Source organism: Octopus bimaculoides, chromosome 2 (assembly GCF_001194135.2).
Source record: "Octopus bimaculoides isolate UCB-OBI-ISO-001 chromosome 2, ASM119413v2, whole genome shotgun sequence".
Lineage (NCBI taxonomy): Eukaryota > Metazoa > Mollusca > Cephalopoda > Octopoda > Octopodidae > Octopus > Octopus bimaculoides.
This window is the reverse complement of record NC_068982.1, coordinates 84291938-84312623: the sequence shown is the minus strand read 5'-3', so window position 1 is coordinate 84312623 and position 20686 is coordinate 84291938. Positions and strand designations below refer to the sequence as shown.

The following is a 20686-nucleotide window of genomic DNA, read 5'->3' as shown; positions in this document are numbered from 1 at the left end:
AACACCTTCTGCCCAATCTGATAGAATTCTGGCAAAACTGTTTAGCAACAGATCACCAGCAATTGCTTCATCACAAATTGCCATCCTAGCTCCTGTGAAAAGGGATTACTCTGCTATGTATAATCAGGGCAGTGCAAAAAGTTGTTTTGCACAAGCATTTCTATAGCTAATTACACGGATGAAATTTACGTATGCTTAATAATTTTACGCAAAACAGCCTTCAGACTTTCCCTATTAATTTCATCGTCTTTTGAATTATGAACATATTTACATCATAAGGGTTTTTTCGTTGTAAGGCTTTCTTTTTTAGTTCATTTTCAGCTAGCAAGACTTATCGTAGATGGCATAATAAGTCACACCCGGACAAGGTCGGGTTATACTGCTAGTACATATATATATATGTATGTATATACATATTCATATATATATACACCGCCTGACTGGCCTTCGTGCCGGTGGCACGTAAAAGCACCCACTACACTCTCTGAGTGGTTGGTGTTTTGGAAGGGCATCCATCTGTAGCAACTTTGCCAATTGGAAATATACTGTGCGTGAGAAGACCCGACAAGCCAAGTGAGACCTAAATCTAAGGCCTCAGCCAGTCCACTTATGCGTACCTTCCTTCATTGGACACTAAACTCCACTTGCGAAGACCTGTTGAGGCAAGTGAAATCGAAATCGAGTTAAATTCGACGACTGGCACCCATGCCAACGTCATCTCCTTCATTGGACACGAAGCTCAGCTTGCGAAGACTTATTGGGGCAAGCGAAATCGTGATGGCACCTGGTGTAGCCAGATTGGAGCCTAGTGTAGCCATCTGGTTTCACCAGTCCTCAGTCAAATCGTCCAACCCATGCTAGCATGGAAAGTGGACGTTAAATGACGATGATGATGATGATGATGATGATTTAGCTGATAGAAGGATCATCAGTCTTTTTTATTGCACCAAAACAGATACCAACTTAAATATGAAGACCAAAGCATGTGTGTTTGTGTGTATCAGGTTACTCCTTGTACTACTGGTAACATGTAACCTAGTACAACTGTATGATTGGGCTAGCAGCAACTAAACCAGCAACCCTGCCAAACATGCTTGGTAAGGAGGGCAGTATACATTGGATAGCCTATAGGACAAAAACCAAAACCTTTCAAAGGATAGAGCTATGTAAGGTCAACAGCCATCTAACAGCTAAGAGCAAAAGAACTTTGGTCATTGTTTAGACATCTTTCATGAGGAAGGAAAACTCTGATATAACACCTGCAACTTCATCCACATCTAATGATTTAGATTGGCTCTTCTTTTTGGGCAAATGCATGTGTTGTTTAGATAGTGGGATTGGCACTGTATGTGTGTGTGTGTTTGTCAATATTTTAATTGAATCTATGTTCTTAATTTTGTTGTGTCTAGTGAGAGTCATTATGCCAGTATTATTAACACATGCACTGGTTCAATTCCATTCCTTTAATTGGTAAAATATTCAACTAATCGAATGTTTGTTTAACTTGGTTAAACAGTAGGTTGTTTGTTTCATTTTTGTTTGTTTTTTGTCAAAGTTCTTTTGTTGCTCTTTGCAAGGTTTTCAATGACTTTTTTTTCATGTTTGTCTGTCTGAGACCTTGTTGCATACGTGTATGTGCATGCCAGTGTGCACATGTGCTTATGTATTTATATATGTATGTATATATTCTTCTGTGTGTGTGTGTGTACTTCTGATTTTGTGTGAGTTTGTGTATGTATGCATGTATGCTCACATATGTTTGTATATGTGTGTATACATGGTATGCATGTATGCCTGAGTGTGTGTGTATGTGGCCATGTGTTTCTGTCTCCTTGAGTGTATGTGCATGTCTGTTCGTATTGCCTATTTACCTACCTACCTACATAATTAAGTAACTAACAATCTATATAACTAACCTAACCACCTAAAAACCTACTAATTTATCTACCTACTTGACTGCTTACTTATGAGTGTACCTATGTATGTATATTGCATGGGTGGTATCTGTGGCATTGAGCTATCTCTACCTCCTATGCGTACTTCCTATTTAGTATGGGTATAATGTTTCATTTCTGAGGACATACTCTTGTATTTGTCTAAGTGAGTCCTTTGGGTGATTGGAAAAAATGTGGATGTCAGTTTGATCCAGTGTATTGCCAAGTTGGTCTTTGGCATGTTGATAGTTTATGGACAACTGTTTTTGTTGTTATACACTCTCCTGTGTGTCATTTAGCCTCTCTGCTAAACACCTAGAAGTTTCCCCAATGTATGCCATGTTTCTATCCTTATGAATTCCTTACATGTACCTTATGCTGTAGACTACATTCCCAATCTTACAGTTAATACTGGGATTAAAGTTACATGCCACACAGTTTTCATTTGTGCATGTGGTATTTTCAAAGGGGTACATCCAACATAATTATGATCTGATGGAGCTCCCAGGTTTCTCAACAACCGTAATGTTGAGTCTGGTGTCCTTTAGAGCCTTCTTAAACCTACAGGCTAACTCCCAATGAGGTGTGGCCTCTACAAACATCACTCCTTGATATTTATCAGCTTTGTACCATGTGTTAACTCTGTAGAATATATTCTTAATTACTATTCTTTTTTTATATGCTCATATCTTGTAAATAGTTTATTAACAGATAATTCTTATTTTACTTCTTATTTTTACCCAACATATATGTTTACATCTCTATGTCCACTCCTCTGTGAAGACATAGAAATATCAAATGAGCATGATTAGCCAGTGAGAGTGTCATTCCCCAAGTTTCTGTTGGAGCAAATGTCAAGGAGGAGAAAATTCTAAAACACCTATCTCATTGCAAAGCCAGAAACTTTACTCTTGCTTGCTTCTAGACTACATAGCTTTATAGGAGAGTCTCAATGGTGTTAAGCGGTTACTGACTTTAAATTTCAGCACAGTATTGCTGACTGACATTACCTTTGATAACTGGGTGGATTTTGAAGTCCTTTGGCAATGGAAAGCAGTGACATGTACAGGCCTGACAAACTGGAAGCATGTAGTTGCTGACTTGTACATAAAGTGGAATTTGGTAGATATAAAGTCATTTGTCATCAAATTAGGCAATGGTGAGACTTTGATGTTCAACTGGTATCTGAGCGGCCCTTTTCAAGAATAGCACTGTACAAGATGCTCAACAAGAATATATTGCATCAATAAACAACACATCATCATAGGATGTTGTCAGAGATGAACTTCATGATGCAGCTAATGAAATTCTTGGGAAACCTCCAGCAAAGAGTAGAGACTGGTTTGATGAAAATCACCAAGCTATAAAACAATGCTTTCAAAAAAAAAAAAAAAAAAAAAAAAAAAAAAAAAAAGGGATACAGAATAAAATGCTGCAAGGAATATTAAAGAAAAAGAGACTTCAGTTGGAAGAAAATTCCAAGCATGTAATTGCCATAGCTCAACACACTCTGCAAATTATGCAGTAAAACTGGTGGTTGAGACTGGTGACCAACATGCAAACAGCAGCTAATGCAAAAATCACAAAGGTGATTTATAGTTAGATAAAGCAAACCTTTGGACCAAATTCTACAAATTCTAAAGATGGGAGAGATCTTTCTGACAAAGAAAGCATATCTTGGAAGATATAAATGGAATGAACATTTTAATGAGTTGGCAGTGTTAAATCTCAAATAGGGCCTACTGACATTGAAAATATTCAGTGAAGACCATCCATTCTTAATGATCCACCAACCATAGAGGAAGTAGTACAAAATGACATCAAGAAACTTAATCATAGAAAAGCTGCTGAAAAAGACAGATTTTTTTGCAGAGATCTCTCAATTTGGTGGTGAAAGATTAGCGAAAATTATGCATAACCTAATTTTGGAAATCCAGGGGGACAGTGAAGTACCAAAGGACTGAAAAGATGTCATAATAATAGCATTATCATCATCATCATCATCGTCGTCGTTTAACGTCCGCTTTCCATGCTAGCATGGGTTGGACGATTTGACTGAGGACTGGTGAAACCAGATGGCTACACCAGGCTCCAATCTGATTTGGCAGTTTCTACAGCTGGATGCCCTAAACAAAACAGAAATAAGATTTATTAGAGACAGCCATACTCATCTAAGTTAACATCCAGCATTTGTAGTGAAGTATTTAAAAGTAGACATGGTATGAAGATTCACCAAGGTAGATAGAAATGTGGAGAGCAACGACAGTAATGAAAAGCATCTGATACTACCCAGAGGCCTATTTTTAGGAGCATTAGAACTGTTTGTCAGTCTTTTGACTGACAGGTGGCAAACTATAGTACCCAGGATCTCTCTGCTCAACCTGCTCAGAGAATAAGAAGAGTTGGTGAATCTGAAAATCCAAAGGGATTCAAGAAGATGGACATCATTCTGGATGATATTCTTATAGGTGATGCAACCAGAAAGATAAAAATCTTGGTACAAGCAATAGACCAGGTATGCCAAGATGCCTCTGGCATGAATGAAGGTAAAACTAACAAGCAGCAAGGCCTTCATGAATGACATAATAATCATGACACTATCACTCCAAGGGCTATAGCAGAACTTGAGCTCACTACAAAAGATAGCCACATGGTCACATATGAAATCCAATCCAGCAAAATCTCAGAACCTGAGTATCCATAAACGAAGGCTGATAAATAACATCTTCAGCATTCAGATGTCTAAGATTCCAGCAATCAAAGCAAAAGGAACCTGATGCCTTGGGAAGAATTATGACTATCTTTAAGGACAACACCAAGACTCAACTAAACAACTAGCTCAGGCAGTTGATGAAAGTCAGCTACTTTGGATGTTTAAAGTACGGTACTTCTGTTATGGTTATCATATCCAGACTGCAATGACCATTCTTGCTATATGATTTGGCCATGGCTCAAGTGGTGGCAAACAAGAGATTGTGCAGTAACTTGTGCAAAGGTGGTTAGGTGTTCCCCCAACTTTTGGCTCAGCCAGTTTGTACAATATGACCTTTAAGCACCATCTATTTCTTCTGTCAGAAATCACATATCAAAAAATAGTTTTAATTTGAAAACTGTCAGTTTGAGAGCATTAAACAAGTAAGACAGTTTGAAATATATGGCATGATTAATTCTGTGGTAAATTATAAAGGCTAATAGCATTTCATGATAAAAAGAAAAAAGCATTGTGTAAAGAATTGTAGTTTACAGAAAATTTGTGCATCATAATAATACATAATATTAATGTAAGTTTATAAAAGTATTGTTTCTTTTTCCAAAATTATCAATATTCTGAAGGTAGTGGACTGACACAAGTAGAATACTAGGCAAACTGCTTTATTATATTCAGTAACATCCTTTTATGTACTAGTTTCAGATACTATCAAAGTTAACTTTGTCTTATAACCTTAGAGAATTGATAAAATAAGTAATGGTAATACGTTGGGATGTTTGATTGACTTCCTACTTCCATGAAAGTGTGACATCCAAGTAAGGGATAATAGAAAAATATTTGTTTCAAAGGAAAATAAAGAAGAAATTCTTTGCTAAATGTTTCCATTATGGCAAGTTAAGTGATTAAAAAGATAATTTATCAATTAAAAATAGAAAAAATAGAAAAAAGAAAAAAGAGAATGTTTCTTTGTACTGTGTAGTGTAGAAAACTCTGTTAAAGAGGTGTTGATAGTTTAAACAAGAACTATATAGTTGAAAATTCAGAACTCATATTTTTCTTCAGTTTGGCTAAGCCTGCCATATGACTGTCTCTCCATTTACGGCGTTTATCCAAATCTGACATTGGCACTTTGGCTGAGAGCTCCCTCTGAATACGTTCCAGAATAGGCCCTTCAATTTTTTCTGGTGGAGAAAAGGTTTTTTGCACACAGTAAATTGTATCAGCATATCGTTCAGCATAATCCAGCATCCCTGAAAAATAAAATCCAATACATTACATGAATTTTAGAAAAATAATTTGATTCATAATGCAACTAACATAAAAACTGTAAAAAACACTAGCATTTTTACAGATATGAGTGAAATGATGCTGTGATGTTTACCCGACAAGAATGTTAACTTTCAATGAGCCAGTTCAACTAGGCACATTTCTTTGTAATAAGTAGTATTGACATTGTAGTAAGAGAGGTAAGCTGAAGATGCAACAAGTGATCAAGCCAATGCACATGAATTAATATTATTATTAGATAGGCATAGCTGTGGGTAAGAAATTTGCTTCCCAACCACATGGTTCCAGATCTCACTGCATGGTACCTTGGGCAAGTGTCTTCTACTATAGCCTCAGGATGACCAAAGCCTCATGAGTGAATTTGGTAGACAGAAACTGAAAGAAGCCTGTTGTATACATATATATATCTATGTGTGTGTCTGTGTCTGTTTGTCCCCCACTACCGCTTGACAATCAGTGTTGGTGTGTTTATGTCCCCTGTAATTTAGCTGTTCATCAAAAGAGAAAGATAAAATAAGTACCAGACTTTAAAAAATTAAAAAAAAGAACTGGGGGTCACTTCATTCAACAAAAAATTCAAGGTGGTGCCCCAGCATAATCACAGTAAAAAGATTTTTAGAGATTTTTAAAATGATGATTATACATTATTATTATTGTAAAGAATAAAAAGTTTTGAATGGTACAACAATGCACTATAATATTAAAAAAATGGACTATATATTTGTTGTAATTTAGTTATCTATAGTCCAATGATATTTCGGAATACAATTCCTTCTTCAGATCTTCAACTCCCTAGCAATTGTGAACTCGGCCTGGCCCAGCATAGAGATAAGAGAGTATTGTAGTTCGCTTGAAACATTGTGTAATGTTTGTAAAGAATAAAATGTTTTGAATGGTACAACAATGCACTATAATATAAACAAAACTTTTTATTCTTTACAAACATTACACAATGTTTCAAGTGAACTACAATACTCTCTTATCTCTAAGCCTGGGCCAGGCCGAGTTCACAATTGCTAGGGAGTTTAAGATCTGAAGAAGGAATTGTATTCCAAAATATCATCAGACTATAGATAACTAAATTACAACAGGTATACAGTCCATTTTTTAAATATTATAGTGCATTGTTGTACCATTCAAAACTTTTTATTCTTTACAATTATTATTATTATTATCATTTTACATGTTTTAGTCATTAGACTGTGGCCATGCTTTGAAGAATGAATCAAACCCCATACTTTTTTTGTGCCTGGTACTTATTCTATCATTCTCTTTTGCCAAACTACTAAGTTACAGGGATGTAACCACACCAATACTGCTTGTCAAGTGGTGATGGGAGACAAACACAGGCACAAAAGCACACACAATAGGCTTCTTTCAGTTTCCATCTACCAAATCCACTCACAAGGTTTTGGTCGGCCCAAAGCTATAAAAGAAGACATTTGCCCAAGGTGTCATGAAGTAGACTGAACCTGGAACAATGTGGTTGGGAAGCAAACTTCTTACCACACAGGCACTATTTTAACATTTTCTAGAATTACATTATCAAATGAGAGAACATGAACGTAATATCTTTATACATAATCCATAAAATCTTGTTTACTGGAATTTAACAGCCTAAATCTATGCAGGAAAACATTAATTGTATTCACTTAGAATAAACTAATGAAGTTTTAAATTAATCAGTTATTTTAGATTTTGAAGAAATGAAGATTGAAACTAAAAGAAGTGATGAAAATCCAAATGTGAAAGAAACCATAGAAATTGATACATTTTGATTAATGTGTTCTTACCATTAGCATTTAAGTAAGCAGTTTCCCATGGACCAATGAAAGCATAGCGAAAACCTAGACCTTCAGACATAACTTTGTCAAGACTCTCAACAGAAACAATATCTTCCTGCAATTAAGAGAAATTAAAGCAGAAGTTCACAAGTTAAATAGTTTATATATAGATAAATAATAGAGGGTAGGTTTATTCAAAGTTATTGAAATAAAGTAAGACTTATTGAATAAAGTAGGAAAAAGTAAAGATAATGATAAATTACCAGTAAGATGCTATTTTCTCAGAAAATTTGATTTACTATGAAAACTGCAATTGATAATTAAAGAAAAAAAAAAGTTCACATAGTTAATAAGGACTGATGAAGTAGACAACCTGTACACAAAGGCTCATTACAACACCAACATGATTTTGTCATTCTAACAGAGCTCATGTCTCTCTAAGGTTATATATACCTGTAAGAGGCCGTTTTCGTGGCCGTTTTCGTGCGGGTGACACGTAAAAGCACCCACTACACTCTCTGAGTGGTTGGCGTTAGGAAGGGCATCCAGCTGTAGAAACTCTGCCAAATTAGATTGGAGCCTGGTGTTGCCATCCGGTTTCACCAGTCCTCAGTCAAATCGTCCAACCCATGCTAGCATGGAAAGCGGACGTTAAACGATGATGATGATGATGATGAAGAGGGTCTGAGCTTAGCATTGCAACTATAGAAAGTCACATTCTTTGTTTTTTTTCTGTATGTAGTAACAGTAATAATTTTTCTTATCTTTAAATTTTGTTTATATTTATTTCTATAGCATGCTTTTTCTGCATTTCTCACACTATTTATGCAACGATAAATAAGTTTTAAAAATATGAAATAATAGACACTTGTCAATGCTCTAGTAGCTGTATATACATATAAAAAGATATGGAACAAATTGCAATTTGTTCTGTCCAAGGTAAATGGCTTTTTGAGAGACAGTATAACAATTACAGAAAAGAAATCTTAACCCATTTTGCAATGATCCACAATACAATGCACGAAAACCACTTAAAAGTGGAAACTTAGATGTCCAAAGACAACTTAGTATAGTACATAAACTGATTTAGCAGAAAGAGAACATTTGGTGTGAGACTCAACATGTCAAGTACAGAAAATATTGGAGTATGTCCCACAAACAACAGGAAAATGATTAACTAAAATTAATAAATGATTAGTCAGTAGGCCATCAAACTTGGTTTATCCACAACTCTGATATCTTGATCTCATAAACTGAAACAATTTGCATTCAAGGAGTGTTTTGGGGCTTGAATTAAAATAGTTTTATATGTTTTGGTAAAAATTTCGTCTTCTTAATAAAGTAAACAGAGGCGCAGGTATGTCTGTGTGTTAAGAAGCTTGCTTCCCAACCATATGGGTTCAGTCCCACTGTGTGACACCTTGGGCAAGTGTCTTTTACTATAGCCTCAGGCCAACCAAAGCCTTGTGAGTGGATTTGGTATAGGGAAACTGAAAGAAGCCTGTTATATATATATATATATATATGTGTGTGTGTGTGTGTGAGTCTGTGTTTGCCCCACCTTCTCGCTTGACAAGCAATGTTAGTGTTTACATCCCTATAACCTAGCAGTTCGGCAAAAGAAACTGATAGAATAAGCACTAGGCTTACAAAGAATAAGTCCTGGGGTCGATTTCTTTGACTAAAAACCCTTTAAGGTAGTGCTCCAGCATGGCTGCAGTCAAATGACTGAAACAAGTAAAAGAGTAAAAGAGAAAAATGTACTGCTGCTTACATGGGCATAGGTAGTATTTCTATTAGAAGAAATTAGACCACTTATAACATTCATAGTTTTAAATGTTCACTTCTGTTTCACTTTATAGTGCTCAAGCTGCCCTTTGGATGACACTCTGGCTAGCTCCTGCTAAGTACTGATGCTGACCATAGTTTAATCAATAAGCATAGGAGCAAGGTAAATGCAGTAAAAATAGTGGGGGTCAGTGAGACCCCATTTAAGCAGCCCTTCAGAAATTGCCCCCCCCCCCCAGTCATGGTACGAAATTCATTGTCATTGCTCCGATTCAGTCACCAATGCTATGTATTTAGTTTAAAAGGCAGTAAGAATAGGGGGTTCAGTGAGGCCCCAATCAGGTGGCCCTTAAAAAAATAGACTCTCTTAGGACACCTCCTGGGATTAAGGGAGTTGCTGGTTTGAGTTTCGTTGTCCTCGCTCCAACAGTCTAGGAGGAGTTAGCGAACATAAAAACATAACGGACAGAGAAACATCACTTGAAAATTCCATCTCTTCATATTTTGTTTTCGACTAGCCTTAATTCTGGAAAATTTCACCACTCTCCCTCTCTCTCTCTCTCTGTTTCATTAACCACTTGCTTTTCCCATGTTAATTGTTAATTAGTATCTCACTTTATCTCTGGCTCTGCCACATCAGCTTCAGCTAAGGAATAGAGCAGCCACAGTGCTTTACTGTTTGCAGTACGCCCTTCCATCCCACCAGGTAACCACAGTGCTTTGCCGTTCACAATGCGCTCTCCCATTCCACCCCGCCACCTTTACCAGAAGTCTTTATCCTCTGACCTCTACCAGATGTCTTTCTCTTGAACACTTCTAATGGCTTAGTATACGGAACACTTTCCCCTCCCTTCCCCCTCCATCCCTACCTAGTGTTTACTTCCTGTTGAACATAGTGATAATGTAGTGAATAAAATGATGGTGTAGTGAATGCGGGTAGAAGGCTATTTATATATTTACAAGATCTGCCAAATGCGAGCTTCCTTTTCAGATGCATAATGTTGCTGTCCCCCATCCCACACCTTCCACACCCTCAGAGTTGGCACACTTAACGGCACATTGAAAGGTAAGTTTGGTGAGATTGCTGAGATGCTTGAATGGAGATGTGTCAATTGGTGCTGCATCCAAGAAGTCAAGAAATAAGGTGGAGAGGAAGTTCTGCTAGGTTCCTCACAGGCAAAGAACATAGGTATAAGATTTTCTGGGTGGAGAACACTGATGGGGTTGGGGGCATGGGTATGCTCCTTGCAGAGAAATGTGTTGATAAGGTAATCGAGGTAGTCAGAGTCTGTGATAGAATACTTAAGCTTAGACTAGTGCTGCAACATGGATTAGCAACCATTATCCCAGCTATGCTCCTCAGCCAGGGCTACTGGATGGGCAGAAAGACCAATTTTATGACACCCTCTTGCAGACTACCTTGTCAATGAATGATAGGGACCTTTTCTTTGTGGCTGGTGACTTCAACAGACATGTTGGACAACATCCAGGGAGCTTCCATGGTGTACATGATGGCAACGGATTTGGTTCCTGCAATGAGGAGGGAACCAGGCTGCTAGAGTTCTGTGATGCAAATCATCTTATGATCTGTAACACTAACTTCAGGAAATCTGCCAGTCACCTGTTCACCTACCAGTCTAGTGGGCAAACTAATCAGATTGACTGCATTCTCACCAGGAAATGGGAAAGATGGCTACCTATAAATGCCAAAACTTTCCCAGGTGAAGAATGCACCTCACAACATAGGTTAGTAGTTAGCGACTTCAGGATCAGGGTTAAATGGCTGCCCAGAAGAATACCAGCATCGAAAAGAAGGGTCTGGAAGCTTAAAGATCTTCCAAATGGACAGAGATTTAGAGACATATTACTTGAAGTTTTTGACAAAAAAGAGGAGGATATAGCATCACATAATGTGGAGGAAAACTGGAGGTTCCTACAAGACAACCTGTTGAGGGTTATTGGCCAGATCTGTGACTGGTGCAAAGTCCCCTCTTGATCTAAGGTAACATGGTGGTGGAACAATGTAGTTGACAGGGCCATTAGGGAAAGAAACAGGCATGGAAGGACTGGAAGTGTGGTGTTAGCAGGGAACTGTATCAGATTGCCAGAAGGGAAGCTAGAAGACAGGTTTACTTAGCCAGAGGGAAAGTAGAAAAACTTTGACAGTGTTCTGCATCATGAGGACCAGAGACTTGAAGTGCAAGATAGTGTGTGAGAGAGAATCATGATGTCGTAGGAGAGAAATGAATTCACATGGATGATGGCTCACTTGCATTTAATGATGCTGCAAAGAGAGAGACTTAGAGATGCCACTATGAAAGGTTGCTGAATGGGAGAAAGAGAGTCTGCCAAATGTCAATCCAACAGAGGGACCAGCTATTCGAATTGACAGTACCTTGGTAGATAAAGCAATTAAGGGTAAGAAGACAGGGAAAGCCCCTGGCCCATCAGGAATCACTGCTGAGATGCTTAAGATATCTGACAGTGTAGGCTATAGTCTAGTCACCCGTATAGTCAGCCAGGTGATACATGAAGGAGTCATACTCAATGACTGGTGTAGCAGCACCATAGTCAACTGCTACAAAGGTAAAGGTGACACATTAGATAGGAATAATTACAGAGGTATCAAATTGTTGGATCAGGTGAAGAAAGTTACAGAAAGGGTCATAGCCCAACTAATTAGGGAGAGAGCTTACATGAGATGCTGTTTTGGTTTGAGCCAAGGAGAAGCACCACTGATGCTATATTTCTGGTAAGACAACTTTCGTTGACATGGAGAGACCCTTTGACAGGGTCCCCCCATCCTTTATCTGGTGGTCAATGCAGAATCTACGGATAGATGAGAGGTTGGTGAGAGCTGTACAAGTCATGTACAGGGATGCTGTCGGTAAGGTAAGGGTTGGGAATGAGTATAGTGAATTCTGGGTAGAAGTAAGCGTTCACCTGGAATGTCCTCAGTCCCCTCTTATTCATCATAGTCTTCCAGGCAATAACAGAGGAATTTAAGACAGGATGTCCCTAAGAGCTCTTCTATGCTGATGACCTTGCTCAAATAGCTGAGTCACTACCAGAACTAGAGAAGAAATTTCAGGTGTGGAAGCAAGGTCTAGGATCGAAGGGCCTTAGAGTCAATCTAGCAAAAATCAAAGTCTTAGTAAGTAGGAAGGCATACAAATCACAAATCTCTTCAGGTAGATGACCCTGCTCGAGCTGTAGAAAAGGTGTAGGGAGAATCTTCATAAGATATACCCAGTAATGAACACAAAGAGGTGCAGCAATATCAAAGGAAGGTTAACTGGTAAGATAGTTTTTGTGTGTGGCAGATGCACAGGGGCAATAAACACTGAAGATGTACAGAAAACAGATTCCATCACATACCAGGCAGAAAAACTAGAAGTAGTTGATGGCTTCCGTTACCTAGATGACCAAGTCAGTAGTAGGGGTGGATGCTGCTACAATAAGAATAGTCTAGACAAAGTTCAGAGAGCTCCTACCAAGGGCCTCTCACTCAGAGTGAAAGATAGACTGTATGATGCATGTGTGTGAACAACCAAGCTACATGGCAGTGAAACATGGGCTGTGACTGCTGAGGACATGTTTAGGCTTGAAAGAAATGAAGCTAGTATGATCCGCTGGATGTGTAATGTTAGTGTGCATACATGACAGAGTGTAAGCATCAGATGTGATGTGTTGCATATGGATGAAGATAGATGTGTGAAGAAGTGTCACACCCTAACAGTGGAGGGAACTTGTGGAAGAGGTAGACCCAAGAAGACATGGGATGAGGTGGTGAAGCATGACCTTTAAACATTGGGCCTCACAGAGATAATGACAAGTGACCAAGACCTTTGGAGATATGTTGTGCTTGAGAAAACCCAGCAAGCTGCCAGTGCGAGTGTTCCATAACCAGCCCGTTTAAAAGTACCCTTCAATTATTGGGCAATATGCTGTACTTGAGAAACCTGACTGGCACCTGTGCCCGTGGCACATAAAAAGCACCATTTGAGCATGGCCAATGCTAGTGTCACCTGACTGGCTCCTGTGCCAGTGGCACATAAAAAGCACCATTCAGGTGTGGTCAATGCCAGTGCTGCCTGACTGGCCCCCATGCCAAGGGCATGTAAAAAGCACCCACTACACTCTCGGAGTGATTTACATTAGGAAGCTGTAGAAACCTTGCCAGATCAGATTGGAACCTGGTACAACCTCCTGCCTTGTCAATCCTCAGTCAAGCCAGCCAAACTATGCTAGCATGGAAAGTGGATGTTAAATGATGATGATGATGATACTGTGCATGGGAAGACTTGTCAGGCCAAGTGAAATTAGAGTTGTGGCTGTGCCAATGTCATGTAAATGGCATCTGTGAAATCATATCCATGGCCATTGCCAGTGCCATGTAAATGACGCCCATGAAATCAGTCGGGCCATTGTCAGTGCCTTGTAAATGTCACCCGTGAATCATAGTTGTAGTCGTTGACAGTGCCATGTAAATGGCACCCATGAATCATAGTCATGGTCATTACTGGTACCATGTAAAGGGTACCCATGAATCGTGATTGTTGCTGGCGTCATGTAAATGGCGCTATAAATTGTAGTCATGGTCACTGCTGGTACAATGTAAATGGCATCCATGCCAGTGGCACATAAAAGCACCCATTACACTCCTGGAGTGGTTAGCATTAGGAAGGACATCCAGCCATAAAAACCTTCCCAAATCAGACTGGAACCTAGTGCAGCTCTCCAGCTCATCAGCTCAAGTCAAATCATCTAACCCATGCCAGCATGGAGAGTGGGCATTAAATGATGAGATGATAGTGAGACTCATTTCACTTCTGGCATGTTAATTTTTACCATTTTGTTATGTGCATTTGTTTTAGCTATTTTATCTCCTTAAATGGGGGGAGAAAAAAGCCTTTTATTCATTCTCTTAGCTCCTTTACCAGTTTCTACTTGAGATTTCCACTAGGCAGCATAAACAAGCTATATTATTTTGCTCTCTTTAGCTCTGAGGTAAGATTTCATTTTGCCTAGACAGTATAGAAATGACCAACAGTATTGTTTTGCCCTAAAAAAAACAAAATTATATTAAACTGAATGAGAAATCATTTGCCAGCTGTTAAATTCTTTCAGTTTAAATAAATGTACATTAGCTTTCTCTCTTCAATGATGGTTATTTATTTGCTTCTACACATTTAAATCTTCAAACAAGAAAACATAATCACTTTCTAGATAAATCTTATTAGTTTTGTAAAATATGAGAATATACATTCCACAACACATCTTATTGAAATAGTGTAACCAAATTTATTATTGTTCACTGTGGTATTTACAGTGATATGATTTTTAACCACTACTGCTACAATTGACTTAACCCCTCTCTCAAAATTTCTAGCCTTGTGCTAAAATTTGAAACTATTTTTATTGCATTATTCTAACTTTTATTCCTTACTTTTATTCATTTACTTGTTTTAGTCATTGACTTACAGCTAAGTTGAGGTACTGACACCGGTTGTCAAGTAGTAGTGCAACACAAAGATGTGTTCACATACACACAGACTTCCAGTTTCCATCAACCAAATTCACTCCCAAGTCATGAGTCATCTCAGGCCTACAGTAGAAGTCCAAAGTGCTACAAAGTGGAATTGAAGCTAAAATTATAAGGTTATGAGATAACTTTTTAACTGCACAGCCATACCTGCACCAATGTGTAGAAAAATAAAGTAAAAATTGTTGTTGTTATTAATCTTTAAAATAATTCCTTGTTCTTCCTACACTTGATAACCCTCCCTGTATTCAATTTTTAAAAATTTTCTACAGTCGGTGACCCTGAACAATGAATTGGCCTACAATTGGTGAGCTGTTTCTTTCTGATTAAATACATTTATCAAATTGAACAGACATTTTTTTTTGACTGGAATAGTAGCTGCACATGTTTACATATTTTTATATGAGTGGGTAAAACATTATTTACAAGCCATAAGCAATTTCTTATAGTGTTCTGGCTTTGTTACACAAACAACTAAGGAACTTTTCAGTCTGTGTTGTGATAGTTGTAATTTATTACAAATATCAATCACAACAGTAAGACTACATCAATTTTTTTTGGGTCAGCTGTAAGCTTAAAGCTGTTTCTTCTGGTCCAATAACCAGCTCAGTATTTTTATTTTTACAGTTCTGAGACTAAAAAAAACATAATTCAACTGTTGCACCAGAAAGCATTCTCTCCTCAACTGGAATCAGTTTTTGTATCAATATCACAAAAATTCCCTCAAATAAATATATAGTGATTTCAGTAAGATTAGTGTGTAAAATTTCTGCCAGTAAAAGGTGACAAATTAATGTCATATATTTAATGTAAAATCTCTTACTTTTATAAGTTGCCATGATGCCTGCAAAATAGCATACTGGATTCTGTTGATAAGAAAGCCATCACACTCTTTTTTCAGTTGTATTGGTACCTGGCCAATTTCATTCATAATTTTCTCTGCCTTATTCATGATTTTACTGTCAGTCCATGGAGCAGGAACAAGTTCAACTGCAGGAGCAAAGAAAGGTGGATTTACCTGATAAAGGAAATTTAGTTTAAAAATTAGTCCAAGATTAACAGATGAAAAATTTAGGATAAACATAATTTCACAAACATCAAAAAACTGTATCAGACTACACCATCCTTTTCAGACATTTTCACAATAAATCAGTTGTAATTTTAGTTTGAATTTTATATTATTCCAAACTTGTACTTACAAGTTGTAATTATTATTACATTATTTTACTAACAGGATCACAAAAGATCTATTTCTCTCTTCATCATTGGCTTTATCTCATATTTGAGAATTTAGTTTCTTCTTTGCTGAATGCTTCCCCTATGGTGATGGCATTGATGACTGTAGACCAATTCTTGCATAGAAAAGTCAATTATGTTGGTGGAGGACAAGGTTGATTTTGTTAAGCCTTTCTCACCTGTCATTTGATTTCTTCCTTTTCTCTTCTGGTGACTTCAAAGTTTTTGGCTTCAATGGTGATGGAACACTACCACTTGGTATGGTCTTGATCTTGTGTTTCAAATGATTTAGGCTCAATTCCAGTGGCTTTCAGTGTTGCTTTGAATTTGTCCTTGTATCTTCGAAGATACAAGGACAAATAAGACAAATAAGACTTGGCATGGGAACCTTGACTTTTCCATTCTTACTACATGTCCTGACCATTGAAAACAGTGTTTCACTATCAGTGATTCGATACTTTGACTATTGGCACTTTCCATGACTTTGTTGTTGGTAACATAGTGTTCCCATTTGATGCTCAAGATTGAATGAAACTTTTGTTGGCGAAAGTGTTCTTATTTTTGGATGTCACAATGATATCCAGATTTTGCAGCCGTAGAGTAAGGTTGAAATGACAACAGCATCATAGACTATAATTTTTGTTGCTAAGTTAAGATCTTTGTTGTTGAAGATGAGCTTGATTAGCTTTCCAAATGCCCCATGTGCAGCTCCAATTCTGTTTCCATATCCTTTTCTGAGATGCACTTGTTTGATAAATGACTAGTAAGGTGGTATTTGGGGCTGGTTGTGCAAGGACCTTGGTTTTCTTGATGTTTGTTGTAAGGCTAAAGTGATTGGTAGGTCATAGCAAAGTTGTTCACAGACTGTTGGAGGAGTTCTTTTGAATGGCAGAAGTCAGCATTGTCATCAGCATATTGAAGTTCTGAGATGTGTTGCATGTGTGTTAGATGCTTAGATTGAACTCTACTAAGCTTGAAAAGTCCTCCATCTTATTGATATCTAATGCCAACTCTTGGATTGTCTGGAGGAAGTTCATGAAGCATTGCAACCAGATACAAGGAGAATAGTGTAGGTGCCAAGATGCATACTTGCTTTCGTCCACACATGATTGGAAATTCTTCTGACAGCATGTTTTGATGGAATACACATCCAGACATATGTCATGCACTGCTTGAACCAAAGTGACAAAGTGATCAGGATATCCAAATCAATGCAGAACCTTTTACATAGCAGCTCTTGAAACCCTATCAAAGGCCTTTTCTAAGTCATAGAAAACAAAGAAAATGGGCTTTTGTTGTTCCCTGCTTTTCTCTCGGAGTTGCCTTGCACAGAAAATCACATTGAGATTCTGGTAGGATCTTTTTGATGATTTAGAAGAATCCTAGCAAAGACCTTTTCAGTGATGGATAGTAACACTATTCCTCTATAGTTACCAGGAGTAGTTGTGTGGTAAGAAGTTTGCTTACCAACCACATGGTTCCGGGTTCAGTCCCGTTGTATGGCACCTTGGACAAGTGTCTTCTACTATAGCCTCAGGCAAACCAAAGCTTTGTGAGTGGATTTGGTATGTGTGTGTGTGTGTGTGTGTGTGTGTGTGTGTGTGTGTGTGTGTGTGTGTGTGTGTGTGTGTGTGTGTGTGTGTGTGTGTGTGTGCATGTGTGTATGTTTGTGTGTCTGTGTTTGTCCCCCCCCAACATCGCTTGACAACTGATGCTGGTATGTTTACATCCCCATAACTTAGCAGTTCAGCAAAAGAGTCTAAAATATAAGTACTAGGCTTACAAATGATAAGTTCTGGGGTTGATTTGCTTAACTAAAGGCAGTGCTCCAGCATAGCCACAGTCAAATGACTAAAACAAGTAAAAGAATAAAAGAACAGGCTTTTCTATCAACTTTTTTGAAGATCATGATGATGACTGCATCTTTCAGTTTTTTAGGAACATGTTGGGATTCCCACATCTTCAGGATGAGGGTGAAGATATGGGTTTGCAAGGGTAAACCTCCAGGCTTGATCTGCTCATACACAGCTGAGGAAGATGATTTAGAAAGTGTCTCAGGAAGTCCTCAGCTACATTTGAATTTCTATTTAGGAAGGTGGAAAAATATTCCTTCCAGTGCAAGAGTATGTCTTGTAGATCAGTCAGGATGCTTGTATTGTCAGCTGCTAGAGGGGATCCAGCTGATGCCCATACTAGACCAAATAGCTATTTCATTTCAGCATAAAAATTTCTGAAGTTCAACTGCTTTTTCTGCAGTTGTCTTAGATTTTTTCCTTTACTGTTCAGGAAAATGTCAAAAAAAAAAAAAGACACTATAAACAAAGTAAATAGCAACTTAATTGGATTCTGAATTTTAGAACAAAATAAGAGGAGTACTTGTTGACAATTTACCTTGTACTTATTTCAGTGTTGTCAAGGAAATGCATCTAAACGCAATATCCAACAGAGCAGGTTTGGCTTTAGGCACATAAGATAAAGTTAATATATTAAAAAAACTTCAGATACTCTTTATTGCTATCATAACTACCATATTAAAATTTTTATGTGACACTATCAATACAATAACAACTTATGCAAAACAAAATCTATATAACAACAACAAACAAGAGTAATATAAAGGGGCACAATCAGCATCATTGTTGATGTTATTTTAATGTCTACTTTTCCATGTTTGCACAAGCCAGATGGATTTGTTGAGACAGATTTTCTATTACTGGATGTCCTTCTTATTGCCAACCCTCATGTACTTCCAAGCTAAGTGATATTTTCCTATGGTCAGTTGTGTTTTCACAGAAGATTGGAATTGGAAGACACTGCTTAAACAACAGTGATGCTCATTTGGAATTATCATGCAATGTCAAGACAAGGACACACAAACATATTCACATCCCCAAAATAATGTATTATGTGTGTGTGTGTGCGTGCATGTGTGCGTAAAACGGGCTTCTTTCAGTTTCTATCTACTAAATCCACTCTCAAGGATTTAGTCAACTCAGGGTTATAGTAGAAGAGACTTGCCTGAGGTGCCACACAATGGACAGTGGCAATGAACCCAAAACCATGTGGTTAAGAAATGAACTTCTTAAACTACGCAGTTAAGTCTTTGCCTTACAACAAAAGAAACCCCAAGCCCATGAATGGAGTCTCCTTAAATAAGGAAGGGTTACATTGGTTCATGTAGTCCTGCATATCACTAAAAAGTTATGTTCGCATCTGGAATGCCCATAATCATAGGTCCTCTAAATCAGGACTGACCTAGGGCTTAACAACAAAACAAATCCCATTACAAAAATAACAAAAAATACTTTACCACACTCTGAAAAAATAAAATTACAGTATATTTCTCTGTAACCATAAAAGAATGAAAGAAAAATTGACTTCTATAATATATGATTATAACTAAATATCATAAGACATTTGTATAAGTATTTAACTGTCTCTGCTACTCTTCAATTCTTTTGATGTTAGAACACTAAAATAATGATTTCTTACATTGGCACAGTAATAATAATGAAAACTTACAGGATGAGCAATAAACATTTGATTCCGGTGCTTAAGCTCTTCAGATAACTTTGATGGAACAATGCAGCTGGAAGAACTGGCTAGTAGTGCTTCATTGGAAAGATATAAATCTATGGATTTTAGTACTTCTTTTTTTAGTTCAAGGTTTTCTGGAACAGATTCCTATTTAAAATGGTAAAAATAAAATTGAAATATTTAGATTAAAACAAGAAGCTAAATTATGTCATACAGAGAACAGAGCCCATTCTTTTCTAAGCAGCACTCAAAGGACAATTAGAACTTAATAGGCTGAGCATTTTAAGAATTAGTATTCACTCTGCTTGTAGCATTGAAAATGGCTATCTTGGCAGCATCATGGTTGAGTGGTGAGAAAGAGCATTCAGTTGTAAAATCCTTGTTTCAGTATTACATCAGCATATATCAAGATCTGCCAATTCTATCCCTCGCATAAAATAGTGATTGCAAAACAATAAGACAAGAGGTTATGCTGTCAGAGTATTAAACATAGGATTATACAAGTACAGTGAAATCATTAATAAGTTGTTAACAGTAGGAAAGACAACTTTTAAAACATAAGCTCTACCAAATGTCATCATCATCATCATCATCATCGTTTAACGTCCGCTTTCCATGCTAGCATGGGTTGGACGATTTGACTGAGGACTGGTGAAACCGGATGGCAACACCAGGCTCCAGTCTGATTTGGCAGAGTTTCTACAGCTGGATGCCCTTCCTAACGCCAACCACTCAGAGAGTGTAGTGGGTGCTTTTACGTGTCACCCGCACGAAAACGGCCACGCTCGAAATGGTGTCTTTTATGTGCCACCCGCACAAGCCAGTCCAGGGGCACTGGCAACGATCTCGCTCGAAAATCCTACAG

General features: G+C 37.7%; 1 protein-coding gene across 1 annotated transcript in view; it reads right to left on the bottom strand.

Moving 5' to 3' along the window:
• Nucleotides 1-5290: 5290 nt before the first annotated feature.
• Nucleotides 5291-20686, bottom strand: part of LOC106873772 (lambda-crystallin) — a 33908-nt gene continuing 18512 nt past the window's right edge. Inside the window, exons 3-6 of the mRNA XM_014921271.2 lie at nucleotides 19807-19968; nucleotides 15872-16066; nucleotides 7725-7830; nucleotides 5291-5894 (exon numbers count right to left, since the gene is read on the bottom strand). Coding sequence (XP_014776757.1) covers nucleotides 5668-5894; nucleotides 7725-7830; nucleotides 15872-16066; nucleotides 19807-19968 — 690 coding nt within the window. The 3' untranslated portion in view covers nucleotides 5291-5667. The remainder of the gene's footprint in view (nucleotides 5895-7724; nucleotides 7831-15871; nucleotides 16067-19806; nucleotides 19969-20686) is intronic.